Source organism: Portunus trituberculatus, chromosome 44 (genome assembly GCF_017591435.1).
Source record: "Portunus trituberculatus isolate SZX2019 chromosome 44, ASM1759143v1, whole genome shotgun sequence".
NCBI classification, from domain to species: domain Eukaryota; kingdom Metazoa; phylum Arthropoda; class Malacostraca; order Decapoda; family Portunidae; genus Portunus; species Portunus trituberculatus.
Window position 1 is genome coordinate 24,911,889 of NC_059298.1, and position 14,564 is coordinate 24,926,452.

The 14,564-nt window shown below is 37.2% G+C and overlaps 1 protein-coding gene across 11 annotated transcripts in view; it reads right to left on the reverse strand.

Moving 5' to 3' along the window:
• LOC123518818 (caspase-8-like) overlaps positions 1 to 14,564 on the reverse strand; it is a 37,153-nt gene that overhangs the window by 13,077 nt on the left and 9,512 nt on the right. For 6 of the 11 annotated variants that reach the window (XM_045279842.1, XM_045279843.1, XM_045279841.1 and 3 more), the window contains 4 exons: positions 11,865 to 11,996; positions 6,322 to 6,429; positions 5,968 to 6,133; positions 1,809 to 5,037 (listed from right to left, as the gene is read on the reverse strand). In XM_045279842.1, the coding sequence (XP_045135777.1) occupies positions 4,866 to 5,037; positions 5,968 to 6,133; positions 6,322 to 6,429; positions 11,865 to 11,996 (578 nt within the window). In that variant the 3' untranslated portion in view covers positions 1,809 to 4,865. Of the gene's footprint in view, positions 1 to 1,808; positions 5,038 to 5,967; positions 6,134 to 6,321; positions 6,430 to 11,864; positions 11,997 to 14,564 lie in introns of those variants that run through there. The other 5 variants (XM_045279844.1, XM_045279845.1, XM_045279839.1 and 2 more) reach the window with 3 other exon arrangements.

The window sequence follows — 14,564 nt, forward strand, 5'->3', positions numbered from 1 at the left end:
TTGAGTTTTTGAGGCATTGTAAACTACTAAGTTTTCTCTACCCCAATCAGAAATCTTAGAGAGTTCAGAAGTCAGGCGTTCTGTGGCGTCTCTGCTTGATCTGTTGACTTCCTGAAGGGTTGGTGGTCTTTGAAAGGATGTGGAAAGATGTAGGGTGGTATCATCAGCGTAGGAGTGGATATGGCAAGAAGTATTGAGAAATAATAGAGAGTGAGTGATAGGACAGAACCCTGAAAAATACGTACCACTTTTAATAGACTTAGAAGAACAGTGGCCGTCTACCACAGCTGCAATAGAACGGTTGGAAAGGAAACTTGAGATAAAGTTGAAGAGAGAAGGATAGAAATCGTAGGAGGGCAGTTTAGAAATCAAAGCTTTGTGCCATATGCTATCAAAAGCTTTTGATATATCTAACATGACAGCAGAAGTACGGGATGCCAGAAGATCACCAGTAGAGCGACCTTGACGGAAGCCATACTGGCAATCAGATAGAAGATTGTGAATTGACAAATGTTTAAGAATCTTCCTATTGAGGATACATTAAAAATTTTTAGACAAGCAAGAGATTAAAGCTATAGGGCGGTAGTTTGAGGGATTAGAACGGTCACCTTTTTTAGGAACAGGATGAATGTAGGCAAACTTCTAGCAGAAAGGAAAGATAGAAGTTGATAGGCATAATTGAAAGAGTTTGGACATGCAAGGTGCAAGCACAGAAGCACAGTTTTTGAGAACAATAGGAGGGACCCCATAAGGATTCTGAGGGTATGGAAAACACCATTATGAAGAATTCTGATTGAACACATGAAATAGTCAGAGGGAGGAGGAGAGAGAGGGACAAGCCCAGAATCATCCAAGGGGTGGAGTTTTTAGCAAAGATTTGAGAGAAGAGTTTAGCTTCAGAGACAGAAGAGATGGCAGTGGTGCCATCAGAATGAAATAAAGGAGAGAAAGATGAAGAAGTAAAGTTACTGGAGATGTTTTTGGCCAGATGATAGAAGGCACAAAGGGAGTTAGAATTTGAAAGATTTTGACATTTTCTATTTATGAAGCAATGTTTGGCAAGTTTAAGAACAGACTTGGCATGATTCCGGGCAGAAATATAAAGTGCGTGAGATTCAGGAGATGGAAGGCTCAAGTACCTTTTGTGGGCAACTTCTCTATCATGTACAGCACGAGAACAGGCTCTGTTAAACCAAGGTTTAGAAGGTTTAGGTTGAGAAAAAGAATGAGCAATATACGCCTCCATGCCAGACACTATCACCTCCATTATGCGTTCAGCACATAGAGATGCATCTGACACGGAAACAGTAATCATTCCAGGGAAAATCAGCATAATACCTCCTCAGATCCCCCCATCTGGCAGAGGTAAAACGCCATAGACACCTCCGCTTTGGGACATCCTGAGGAGGGATTGGAGAGATAGGACAAGATACAGAAATGAGATTGTGATAGGAGGAGCCAAACAGAGAAGGTAGGATGACAGCATAAGCTGAAGGATTAGAGGTGAGAAAAAGATCAAGAATATTGGGTGTATCTCCAAGACAGTCAGGAATACAAGTAGGGTGTTGAACCAGTTGCTGTAGGTCATGGAGGATAGCAAAGTTGAAGGCTAGTTCATCAGGATGGTCAGTGAAAGGAGAGGAAAGCCGCAAAAGGGTACAGGGACAGAATGTGCTCCATTTCGTAAGTTAAATAGTCAAAAAATATGCTAGTCAGAGGAATTGTGGTGAGTGGTATGTCCTCTTCCAGTGGACTGGGCTGTAAGTTGAACAAACGAACATGATTGCGGGGAGGAAAAATTCTCTTGGTCTCATTCAATCAGTTTATTTCCTCTAATTAAATTTTTTGAAAAACATTGTGAACTTGTATCCTTGTGTTAACCATTTAAATTATAACCAGTGCCTTAAGCTCAGCTACTGCAGCCATTTGTCAAAATTAAGTTTCAAAATTTCTTTTAGTGTTTTATTTTCATTTTCTCTAAAAAAATGATGAGATGAGAAGGTAAATGTAAAAGAAGCAGGTAAGTGAAAAATAATTCTAAAGGATAAATATAAAAGAAGTAGGAAAATGAAAAATAATTATATTTCTGTAAATGGTATTTGTTTCACATGCAACCTGCTTCTTATATTAGCAGATTCCCACATCATAGGAGGTGGATTATGCCATAGGAATGGAATACGAGAAGGGTGAATGATCCAAATTATAATTCTATAAAGTCTCACCTAGTGGTAATCCTGAGATGTAAGAGAATACAAGGAGGCTGCAGCATGGCAGAAGGGATGAACTGCCATCTTCTTCCATGATGATTGAGAGGAACCAATGGTAATCTGAGGCACTACTGTCCTTTGGTCACTACTCGGCTCTAACTTAAGGTATGGTAGGTGAAAGGGAAGCAAGAAAGGTACAAGGAAGTGCTCCAAGAACAGCCCTTCATTGTACCATTGTAAAAGGGTAGCATCCTTTGGTAGAGTGCTAAGCCACAGTCCATAACACCAACCAAGTAGACCCTGAGATTTAAGGCAACTGCTGCCCAGAAAGATGGATATATTGCAGAGGGAGATAAGCCACCAAGTCCCCAGCAGTAATCACTGGCCTCAATGTGATGACATCTCCCTCTTTCGTCTAATATCCCATGTAATAATCCAAAACACAGAACGGTTCTTCCAACACGATGCTTCTATATAGAATGGACAGACCTGTTCTTTCAGAAAAGCAAAGATGTGGCAAGGCCCCAAATGTCATAGGCCCAGACTTTAAACAATAGGCAAAAGGCTTCAGGAAAAGACCTGTGTCATCTTAACAGCATCCCAAAGAAAGAAGGAGATTGCTGCTTTAGACATTGCTCACTGGTGATCCCATATCAACCCAAAAAGATTCCTGGAGCAGAGCAATGCAGAGATCATCTGACAATATTTGTTAAATGTCCTTAAGGGATAAGGCAGACATTCTTTGCTTTCCAGTCCCACAAACAAGGAAAGACTGTGCAGCCAAAATTCCCTAAGAAAAAAGGTTAAGGGCTGTTTCTATCTTTGCACTCAGGAAGGTAAGACCAAATAGCATCCTCTCCCTGCATGGCTGTGACCCTTGACTAGGCATGAAAATCACCAATTCTCTTGGCTGTTGCTAGAGATATAAGAAAGTGTTTTCATGTCAAATCATATAAAATTGGCTGGTGTAAAGGATCAATGTGGGGACGAGTTAAAGCCATGAAGAAATCTTGCATGGTGAGCAATGAACTCATGCCAAACAAGCATTCCTGGTCTGCGTCTCAGTAGAGATTGCAGGCCATGTAGGATCGAGATCCCGTTCTAGTGTAGCCAAGAATCTCGTTGCTGCAGACAAAGGTTTTTGGTCTGACAAAGTGACTTTGGTGCTGATGGTAAAAGGCACTGCAGGAGATGGTTGTTTGTCCTCATATTCATGTGTGCTTTATGGACTGAAGGGAGGGGGATTGAGACATAAGTATTTCATCCCCCATCCCCCATGCCCCCTCTCTGCAGCCTGTGTGGGCATGATATTGTAATAGACTACACCTGCAGTTTTTATATATATATATATATATATATATATATATATATATATATATATATATATATATATATATATATATATATATATATATATATGTGTGTGTGTGTGTGTGTGTATTTACCTATTTGTGTATTACAGACAGACTTGGCAAGATTGGGTCTTCCTGTGTTCTGTTTCTAGCAAGTTTCATTCACCTTCATAATGATAGCCACATGTAGCTTTTTTTTGTGTTCCAGTGAAAGAGTCAAGCACTTCAGGCTACATCTTTCTCCATAATATTGACTGTGAGGAAGGAAATTCTTGCCATCAGTTCAGCTGGGCTTCCTGTGTTGGACTTAGGGGTCATCCTCTCCTTTATACTAAAGAAAAATGGAAGGAAAGGTTCCACTACAAAGTGGGAAGAGTAGGGCAGAGCTGTCTCAAGGACATATACACTGAGACAAAATACACACATCTTGTACTTGGTGCAATTTGCTTATACCTATACACAGATCTATGCACTCATATCCTTATAAAAATCTATGATAAATTATTATTTTCTGTTACTTCATCTAAAAAAATGTAAAAAAATTGCACTATTAATTCTAAATTGAGAATTACACAATTTTACTAGCTGAATAATAATAGAGAAGCATGCAGCTCTATTAATATTTTCAGCTCTTATCCCTAGCAAACTTGGGGACCTGGTGAGAAAGTGAGGTTTTGGGTAAGGAGAGCTAAAATAGTCAAATGTCACCTCCTACTACAAAAAATAAGTGGGAGGTACTGCTGCTGCTGCTATGGTATTTGACCATATTCTAGTTTTCCCCCCATCTAAAAACCCCGCTTTCCCACAAGATCCCCAAGTTTGCTAGTGGTAAGAGCCAAAAACATTAGTAATAGAGCTGGATGCATTTTCTTAATATTTATCAAGAGTTATACTTTTAGACAAAGAAAATGTGAATAAAGGCTTGATCCCTTGAAAACTTTGGTGCCACTTATAATAGTACCATTATAAGAATGCGTTGAAGTATCTGAAATTAACAAGTTCTCACTGGCATCAATCAATCACCAGATACAAGTCATTATTATATATGGAGATAGATATCTATTAAGCACAAAATCCTTATTACAGATGGCAAAACTTCTTCCAAAATATATTCTCACATCACTGGCTACAATATAACTTAACCTTCAAACTAATAAAGATTCAAGTTCTGTCCAACACAATCTGTGGTGCATAGAGCAAAGCCTTCATCAATACCTCAAAATGTTTAGCAATCTATGGCATGTTAAAAGTTTTGATAATTTCAACTAAATTTCTATCATATAAAAAAACACTGCAAGACATCACCTCAAGAAAATCTTATGTTGATGAGGCTGCTGATTAAACTCTCCAGATTATCATCACTCTCAATAATCTCCTCCAAAGCCTCTTCTAAAAGTTTTTCCATTACTTCAAGTTGTGTTAGGATTGTTATTCCTTCCAAGAAGTGTTCCTCTTCAGCTCTGACCAGCTGCACATCTCTGATGTAAACAACAGAAAAATACAATGAGGCATAATAGACATAATTATTGAAGAAACTGAAATGTACAAATACTGTTTCATACTAAAAGTATAAGAGTGGCAGTTATCTAAGATACCTAGATATGATGAGTGTGAAGAGGAGATATCCTGTATGAGTAGAATCTAGAACATTATAGAAAGGAGGTAGATTGCAGAATGAAGCATAACTGAAAATGTATGGCTAAACAAAGTTGGTATGTGATACGAGAGACATGAATAGAAAAGGAATTTTCTCCAAAGGGTTGTCAGTGATGCAAAAGTAGATACAATCAAACCTTGCTTAACAAACACTTCACATATGGAGCAAATTAAATTTGATTTGCTTAATGAGTGACGTTTCATGATTTGTATGCCCATCACAAAGGTTCCTTTCGATCTTTAGTAAAGTCATCGGCTGTACCTGTCATACATTTATGTTAAATTTACACTCAACATGCACATGGTGATCTCTCTCTCACTCATACATTCCTCCTTTGCTTTAATTTATCTAAAATTATAATATCTTGTAAATGATTGCATGGTTTAATCAAAATGTTTTCAATTTAGGGAGATAGAAAAATGACACCGCATATCTTCAGTTACCCAACTGTTCTTGGCATGTGTGGTAAAGTATCTAGAGTACTAGAAGATAAGAATATATTTTGGGCACTCATATATTTAAAGAAAGTATAGGACAAGATAGACAGGGAGAGGTTGTGGACTTTTGAAACTGTGGGTAAATGATACATTTCAAGTTGGTGGGGAATGATGTTATCAAAATGACTGTTAGCTTTCCTCTTCAGGTAAGGACATATGAAGGGTGAGTGACATCCCTTTTACACTGTAAAGAAAGAATATACATATAGGACATATCATTATTCAAATGCTTAACTAAAACATAAACTAGTTACCTTATAAGGGTGACTTTCTCCTCAGACAACTGAGTTACATAGGTGTTATTCATGCTTCCCATACGAGACTTTAGGTTCTGACGAGTTTTCTGCAGCACATTCTTGATGGGCATAATATGACCATACTCCTGCAGAGCCTGGCACAGGTCTGTGATGTACCATGAACCTGTGCAAACACATACACAAAATTTTAGTTGCACATCTTTAAAATTTCACCTTGGAGCAGCCATAGAAATAAGCTGTAAATTTATTTCATACAAAATATAAACTTGTGAATTATGTCATGCATTTTAACAACTATTTAATCTTTAGAAATGTAAGACATTGATGACAGCTATTTGAATTGCTCCTCACCTTCAGTCTGACTCCTGACAGCAGTATACCCTTGCACTGTGGCAGCAGAGATGAGGCAGTCACTCTCAGAATGCGTGACTATGGTGTTATCTTGCTGTAGTAAGATTGCTAATGTAAAAAAATATACAAACAAATACATAATTAGACAAAGATGTAAGGATTGTTCTAGGATGGTATCTATTTACTATGTGTATGCATATGGTGCCTTGTCTAAGCTAATCTCTTCATGAAAGTGTGTATATATATATATATATATATATATATATATATATATATATATATATATATATATATATATATATATATATATATATAGATATAGATATATATATATATATATATATATATATATAGATATAGATAGATAGATAGATAGATAGATAGATAGATATAGATATATACAGTAAACACCCAATTATCCGAAAACGGGATTATCCGAAATCAATTTGGATAATAATGCATATTTTTTTCGATACTAAAACGTTCTGAAACATTAAAAACATGAAAATAAATAAAAATAACTACATATGTACTATTAACACATTATTAAAACTATCCCATGAACTTTGTTTTGTTTCTCCATATTTGGCGTTTGTAATTTGGCGAATATGCATTATGACTGATTGTAGTTTAAAATGATACCAAACAGAAGTCAATCAAAGTTTATACTGATTTTGTGAAAATTTTTGAAGAGTAAAAAAAAACACTTTGAGATCTTGGCTCCTGAAGATTTTTCATAATTTCGACCTTGTTTTGCTATTTGCATTGATCTAAATCATATGAAATTTTCACACATGATTGCGTATACAATAGTGACTTCCTGGAGCATGATAGGATGATAACACATTAGATCCCCGCTTCTTTAGATAATATTATTCATTCATAAATCGCAAAAAGTTTAGGGTAATCATTTCTCTAAATAGGCTGCAGTACACATTCATTGGTCACTTCTGCAGCTAGGTTTGAAAAGTGGCCTGTGACTGAGTAGTGGCTGTCAACCCCCACCATAAAGCGAAGGGATTCAAGGGAGGGAAAATGCCACGGAGGGATTAGCACCAGCCCCAATGGCAGACTTACCATTAGGCAACACTAGGTGGTTGTCTAAGGCCCTGAGTTTCTGAGGCTCCCATGAAACACCTCATACACTTATAGTTAGTAGAGGTTTCATTATTTGCAAACATTATTTATGTTTTTTATTAAAATCCATGTTAAGATGCTAGCAGAATGATTATCCTATTAAGTGTGTCTCGGGCCCTCTATAGATGTATAAAGAAAACAGGATCCCTCTTCAGTCCCCACTATACTGGATTAGGTGCATGGGGACCCAATGCCTACCTTTGCCTAGGGCCTCAAAATTCCTAAATCCGTCCCTGACCAGCCCCACGCTAGGAATTTACCCACAACTCTCTCTCTCTCTCTCTCTCTCTCTCTCTCTCTCTCTCTCTCTCTCTCTCTCTCTCTCTCTCTCTCTCTCTCTCTCTCTATTATTATTATTTATTATTATTATTATTATTATTATTATTATTATTATTACTATCTTTATTATTATCAGTAAACACACACACACACACACACACACACACACACACACACACACACAGAGAGAGAGAGAGAGAGAGAGAGAGAGAGAGAGAGAGAGTGTTAATCCCTACTGCCTACTGGGTAGCAGGTCATGGATACAAACAAATTAGGGCTCGTTTTACAGAAGAGGTCGACAGACGTGTCCAACCGTGTAGAAGATGAAACATAAAAAATCGTTAATTCATTTTGGTCGATTCCCTTGAACTTTTTTACTTTTTGCAATGAGGGTTTGGATGGAGCCATCAGCAGCGTCACGGCAATCTCCCGTTTTACAACTGAACTGGACACTCAGAGTCATGTGTTGAAGTGAGACAATGATACTGTGAAGTAATTATTACTCATCTTGTCCAGCTTTATACATTTGTCTTAAAATAATCTTTTGTAATAGTGTTATTGTGAGAGTTATGTGATGTACAGTTGTGATGATGAAGATAGTGAGGAAAAAAAAGTTTGAAAAGATCATAGACAGAGGGTGGAGAAGCATGGCAGTGAGGCATGAGGTGAGGCAAGGGTTTTGGAAGGAGATAAACACACGTGACGGAGGGGAGGCGAGGGTTCAAGGTCAAGCTGTCAGCCACAATCATCCACAATTATACATTTGCTTCTTGTTATCTTCTAATTCTAATTATAATTCTAATTCTAATTCCAATTCTCATCAAATTCATGCCTGCAAGGACGTAATTATTTATGAAAAATTAGAGAGCTAAATGACGCATGACCTCTCTTGACGCCTGGCCACGTACCAAGTCCCTGAGTAAGACACACAAAAGGTTTAAACTCAAGAGAAAAAATATTCATATATATATATATATATATATATATATATATATATATATATATATATATATATATATATATATATATATATTTAGATACAAGCATTAAGTGATACATCACTTTTTAGGGTGTGAGTCATGCTATGACACAACCGCACAATATTTAAAAATGGGAAGGGTATTTCATTATAAAAAAAATAATAATAATAAACTACACCATGTGGTAATTTAGGGTCTGAAGGTTTCAGAGAGACAGTAATCCCAAAATAAATCCTGTACCACCCACCTACAGCCCGAGTTCAACTGCCCGCTGTTTTTTTTTTTTTTTTTTTTTTTTTTTTGGTGAGGGGGAGGGAGGGGGATGAAAATCATATATCTTGGACAATCACATTTGTTGGACTATCCTTTTCCCTCCCTATTGGTCCAAGTTAGCGAGAATCAACAGTAATGAAGGAATAATGAGACCTGTGCCAATCAAGAAAATAGACAAGCCTAAACACAAGGAGTGGTTTAACAGAAGATGTGAGTTAGCAAGGATGGAAAGAGAAAAAGCCTGGAATAGATGGAGGAGAAATAGAAGACCTAATCATTGGTTAGACTACGCCCAGAAAAGAAACGAATACATCAAGATTCGGAGAATGGAACAGAAAAACTACGAGAAGTGGATAACTGTAAGAACCAGCCAAAATTGTTTTACAGATATGCAAACAGCAAGCTGAAAAACAAAGGAGAAATAAGCAAACTAAAATACAATAATGAAAGGTATGAAGACCCAGAAGATATGGCAGGAGTGATGAACAACTGCTTCCAGTCAGTCTTCACCAGGGAAAGTGACTTATAATGGCAAACCACATTGGAATTAATTGATGGTGTTCATGAAATATAAGTGTCAGTAGAAGAAGTAAGGAAAATAATGGAAGAACAAGATGTAAGGAAAGCCTCAGGTCCTAATGGAGTGTCAAACTGGATTGTACAGAAATGCAATCACCAGTTAGATGGCTGACCTTCTTAAAGACAGAAATGAGAACAGTTATAAGAGATAAAAATTAGCCTGGAAGAGAGTCTTAAGAGGAGTTCCGCAAGGATTGGTATTAGCACCAATAATGTTTGCGGTATGTGTGAACAATATACCAGAAAATATAGACAGTTACATAAGTCTGTTTGCAGATGGCGCTAAATTAATGAGGTGGGTGAATAGAAAAGAATATTGTGAGGCACTACATCAAGACTTGGAATGGAATGGAATTTAATTCAAAAAGTACAGTACTGTATATTACAATTTAGAGTGAGCAAAAGAAGGCCAAAGAGAATTTACTCAATGGGGAATGAAGAGATTAAGAAAAAGTCTGAAGAAAAAGACCGAGTAACTATTGTGGATAACTTGTCACCAGAAAAGCACATGAATTATAGGAAATGCCTATGAACTTTTGAGAAATACAGGCAACCCCTGCTTAACGAACGGGTTACGTTTCTAAAAAATCCTTCGTTAAGCAAATTTTTGTTAAGCAAACTGATTATAACAAGTTTAACCCCTGACTTGAGCTTCTATTGAGAGTAAACAAAGCAAGAGTGCATCATAGTACAGTGAAAAGTTTAATGAAAGTAAAAATTATGAAGTTAAACATTTAAGCAGTTTAATTTAAGACTAAGTCATTATAATAGTTTAATTTAAGACTAAGTCATTATAATGTACACTAATGTATGTATGTAAGTAACTTTGTAATGTTGATGATCTTAAATTTATAAAGGGAGGGAGAGTGGAGCAGGAAATACGCTACCTGGCAACCTGTGGAATGTAAACAAAGGGCGCATCATTGTATCACATACAAAACTTATGTACCACATTTCCACATGGCTTTCCATTTTATCCATTGTAGAGTCACGAGTTCAGGTGGTTCATTTAGCTTGCAAGGAAGATATGATCTCACCAGTCTTCTTAATAGAGTCTGCTGACTTGAAAATGCTGGACAGTAGATGGAGTGAAACAATGCTATTAGTTTTCTCGCCTCTCTCGTGTCCATGAATAATATCCAGCTTCACTTCAAGAGTAAGAGACTTCCTGGTCTTTTTAGCAACGCTAGGCGGCATTGCAGGGCGTTTTGGTGGCATGTTGAGCGAGGGAAGATGAGCTGCTGCTGACGCTGTTATTGTTTTGAACTAGGGGGAGTGAGTGGTGCGCGTGTTCTCCACGAGAGGCGCTGGTGTATTCAAAAGCCTGTCAGTTTGCGTGATTCGGCGGGGCTTTCAAACTTGGAAAAAGTTGCCTTAATAAAACTTCGTTAAAGCGAGTTTGGTGTTCGTTAAACGAGCAGATGGTAGTAAAAGGAAACCTTCATTGTAGCGAAATTTCATTGTGTGAACCTTCATTAAGCGGGGGTTGCCTGTATAAAGGTAGCATTCACTTACACAGACGAAAGTATGATAAAAAAAACTGTTAATGACTCTAATGCACCCAAAATTAGAATATGCAGCTACAGTATGGTCACCAAACAAAAAGAAACACTTACGGAAACTAGAAAGAATACAGAGGGTAGCAACAAAGCTTCCCCCAAGTTTAAGTGAATGGTCATATGAAGAAAAACTATGAATACTAGGTCTTATAACCTTTGAACAAAGAAGGGAAAAAGGAGATCTAATAGCAGTATACAGAGCAATGAATGGACTGGAAAATTAGATAGAGAAGACTTACTAATCTGGGACAATAGTAACACAAGAGGACATGGAAAGAAATTAAGGACAACTACAGGAGAGATATCAAGAAGTTCAGCTTTTCGCAAAGATGTGTGGAGCTGTGGAACAGTTTAGATAAGAGAGTTGTTGAAGCAAAAACAATCAATAAGTTAAAAAAATTTTGGATTTGCATAGATATCAAGATGGGACAGCACGAGAATAGTTCTTTTCCTGTATGTTACAACTAGGTAAACACAAGGTAAATACACACAGACACACACACAAAAGTGCTAATACAGAGTCACAGTTTAAGAAAACAATAGGAGAAACACCATCAGGCCCATAAGCCTTATAAAGATTATTAGATTTGAATTGACAGTAATTATACCATTAATGTTTCAATCAGGAATTAATATATGTCTGACAACCAGATGGATAAAATGAAAGCTAAATCTACATTAAATGAATCAGTTATAGAATACACAATAAATACTCTATAAGATGTTAATTACTCACGCCGGAGTCCCTCATTCCCACGGCATGCCTGGATAAAGTACAGGCGTGGCTTGTTGAGCAGTGCCTGACTGAAGCACAGCTTCCTCAGGTCAGTAGTGGAAATGCAGGTGCGATCATGCAGGTAAATATTATCTGAAAAATAAATAAAGGGAAATATTATGTACAATGTTATCTCAGTATATATCCTTAATCCATACCAGATACTTGGACTTATATCATGCAGGAAGAATACTAAACAAATTTTTCCAATAAGAAATAAGGGGAAAATAATAATTTATTCCTATGAAAAAAATCTTGTTATTATTGACATATTATACAATACCTGTAGAAAATTTTTAATTTAGAATTACTTGAACTATCAAATCCTGAAGTATGTAGAGTAATTGGAAAGTATATTTTCGTGTGTTTGAATTAAGGAGTGAATTTATGCTAAATTAAAACACTTGTGCTCGATGCAAAGCAAAGCATCCTGTGCAGATGAATTCATCCTCACCACCACCATCTCTACATTGTTGTTCTACCTCACACCACTCACCCCACTTGTATTGCTGTAATTTATCATCATTAATCCTGCCAAGTCCTCATACAGGCAAACCCCGCTTAACGAAGGTTCACACAATGAAATTTCGCTACAACGAAGGTTTTCTTTTACTACCGTCTGCTCATTTAACGAACACCAAATTCGCTTTAACGAAGTTTTATCCAGGTAATTTTTTCCAAGTTTGAAAGCACCACCGTATCACGCAAGCCGACAGGCTTTTCAATACACAAGCGCCTCTCATGGACAACACGCGCACCACTTACTCCCCATGCTCAAAACAATAACAGCGTCAGCAGCAGCTCGTCTTCCCTCGCTCAACTTACACCAAGATGCCCTGCAATGTCGCCTAGCATTGCTAAGAAGACCAGGAAGTCTCTTACTCTTGAAGTGAAGCTGGATATTATTCACAGATACGAGAGGCGAGAATACTAATAGCATTGCTTGTCACCATCTTGACTCCATCTACTGTCTCTACTATTTTCAAGACAGCAGACTCTATTAAAGTCAGTTTTTCTCGTTTTCCTTTTCTATTCAAATTTTTCAGTCGGTCTTCCTTTACTCTTTAGCTTCTCTCTCTCTCTCTCTCTCTCTCTCTCTCTCTCTCTCTCTCTCTCTCTCTCTAAGAAGGCTGGTGGGACCGTATCTTCTTTGCAAGCTAAAAAAACCACCTGAACTCGTGACTCTACAATGGATAAAATGGAAAGCCTTGTGCAAATGTGGTACATAAGTTTTGTATGTGATACAATGATGCGCCCTTTGTTTACATTCCACAGGTTGCCATAAAGCAAATCCATCCATCCATCCACAGGTTGCCGGTTAGTGTCTTTCCCATTTCACTCTCCCTCCCTTCATAAATTTAAGATCATCAACATTATAAAGTTACGTACATACATACATTAGTGTACATTAAAATGACTTAAATTAAACTGCCAAAATGTTTTAACTTCATAATTTTTACTTTCATTAAACCTTTCACTGTACTATGATGCACTCTCATTTTGTTTACTCTCAATGGAAGTTCAAGTCAGGGGTTAAACTTGTTATAATCGGTTTGCTTAACGAAGTTTCGCTTAACAAAGGTTTTTTAGGAACGTAACCCCTTCGTTACGCAGGGGTTGCCTGTAGTTAATAAGTGCACTGTTTTGTATATATATAAAGCAATACAATTCTACTTTGTCCTTCCTTTGAGGGGCTTTTGATAAATAAACACATCACAGTTAACATATACAGCATTGTCCTCAACTATAACCAACATCACATCTGTCCAATGAGAGCCTGCTGATGAATATTATGTGACACTGACTTCTCCCTTTATTTACGTGATCTGTATGGCAGATTTTTAAGAGAGAGAGAGAGAGAGAGAGAGAGAGAGAGAGAGAGAGAGAGAGAGAGAGAGAGAGAGAGAGAGAGAGAGCATCATCTGACTTATACCACACAGAGAGCAGTCATAGATTACTAAGCAAACAAGATAGCTCCAAAGCACGTTACACACAGATATATTCCTCCTGTCACCATGGCCAAACTTTTCACTCTATGAATTTTAGGTCTATTGCATATTCAAGGAAGGAAGGTGCATGTAGAGTTGAACATTAAATAAAAATTAATAATTTAGGGCAAAAATGAGAGATAGCAACTCATCCACTCTATCCTACTGGCACAGTGATGGAATCATTGTCACTAGTCAGGAATGTTTATGCTATGTCTGACTGCCAAAGCTCCACTCTGAATAAGCCTCTGGGCTCACATCATGAGTTCAGCGAGTCAAAGTCATTAAGTCATTTAGGAATGAGTATGATTCAAACCCTCATCATGCCTAAAGTGATATGGACAGCCACACCAGTGGATTTGTGGAATTACTGTTGTCACACTACACTATATTTGGTATAAATCTACATACAGAAATAGTATATACTCAATTAATTAAATCTTACACAGTTGTACATGCACATAGCAAGAGACAAGCATACTGCTTACAAACAATACTAAAGCAAAAATAATGCAGCATCAAAATGAAGTACAAGATAAGGGAGTCTGGCAGCCAAGCTTGGGAATGCATCATTGTTTACTCCAAAGCCATCCCCCACAGAGGCAAAAATAAGCTAAGATGAGTGTTATTGTACATTTTCCTTTTTAGTTTTAGATAATTTCAGATTGATTTT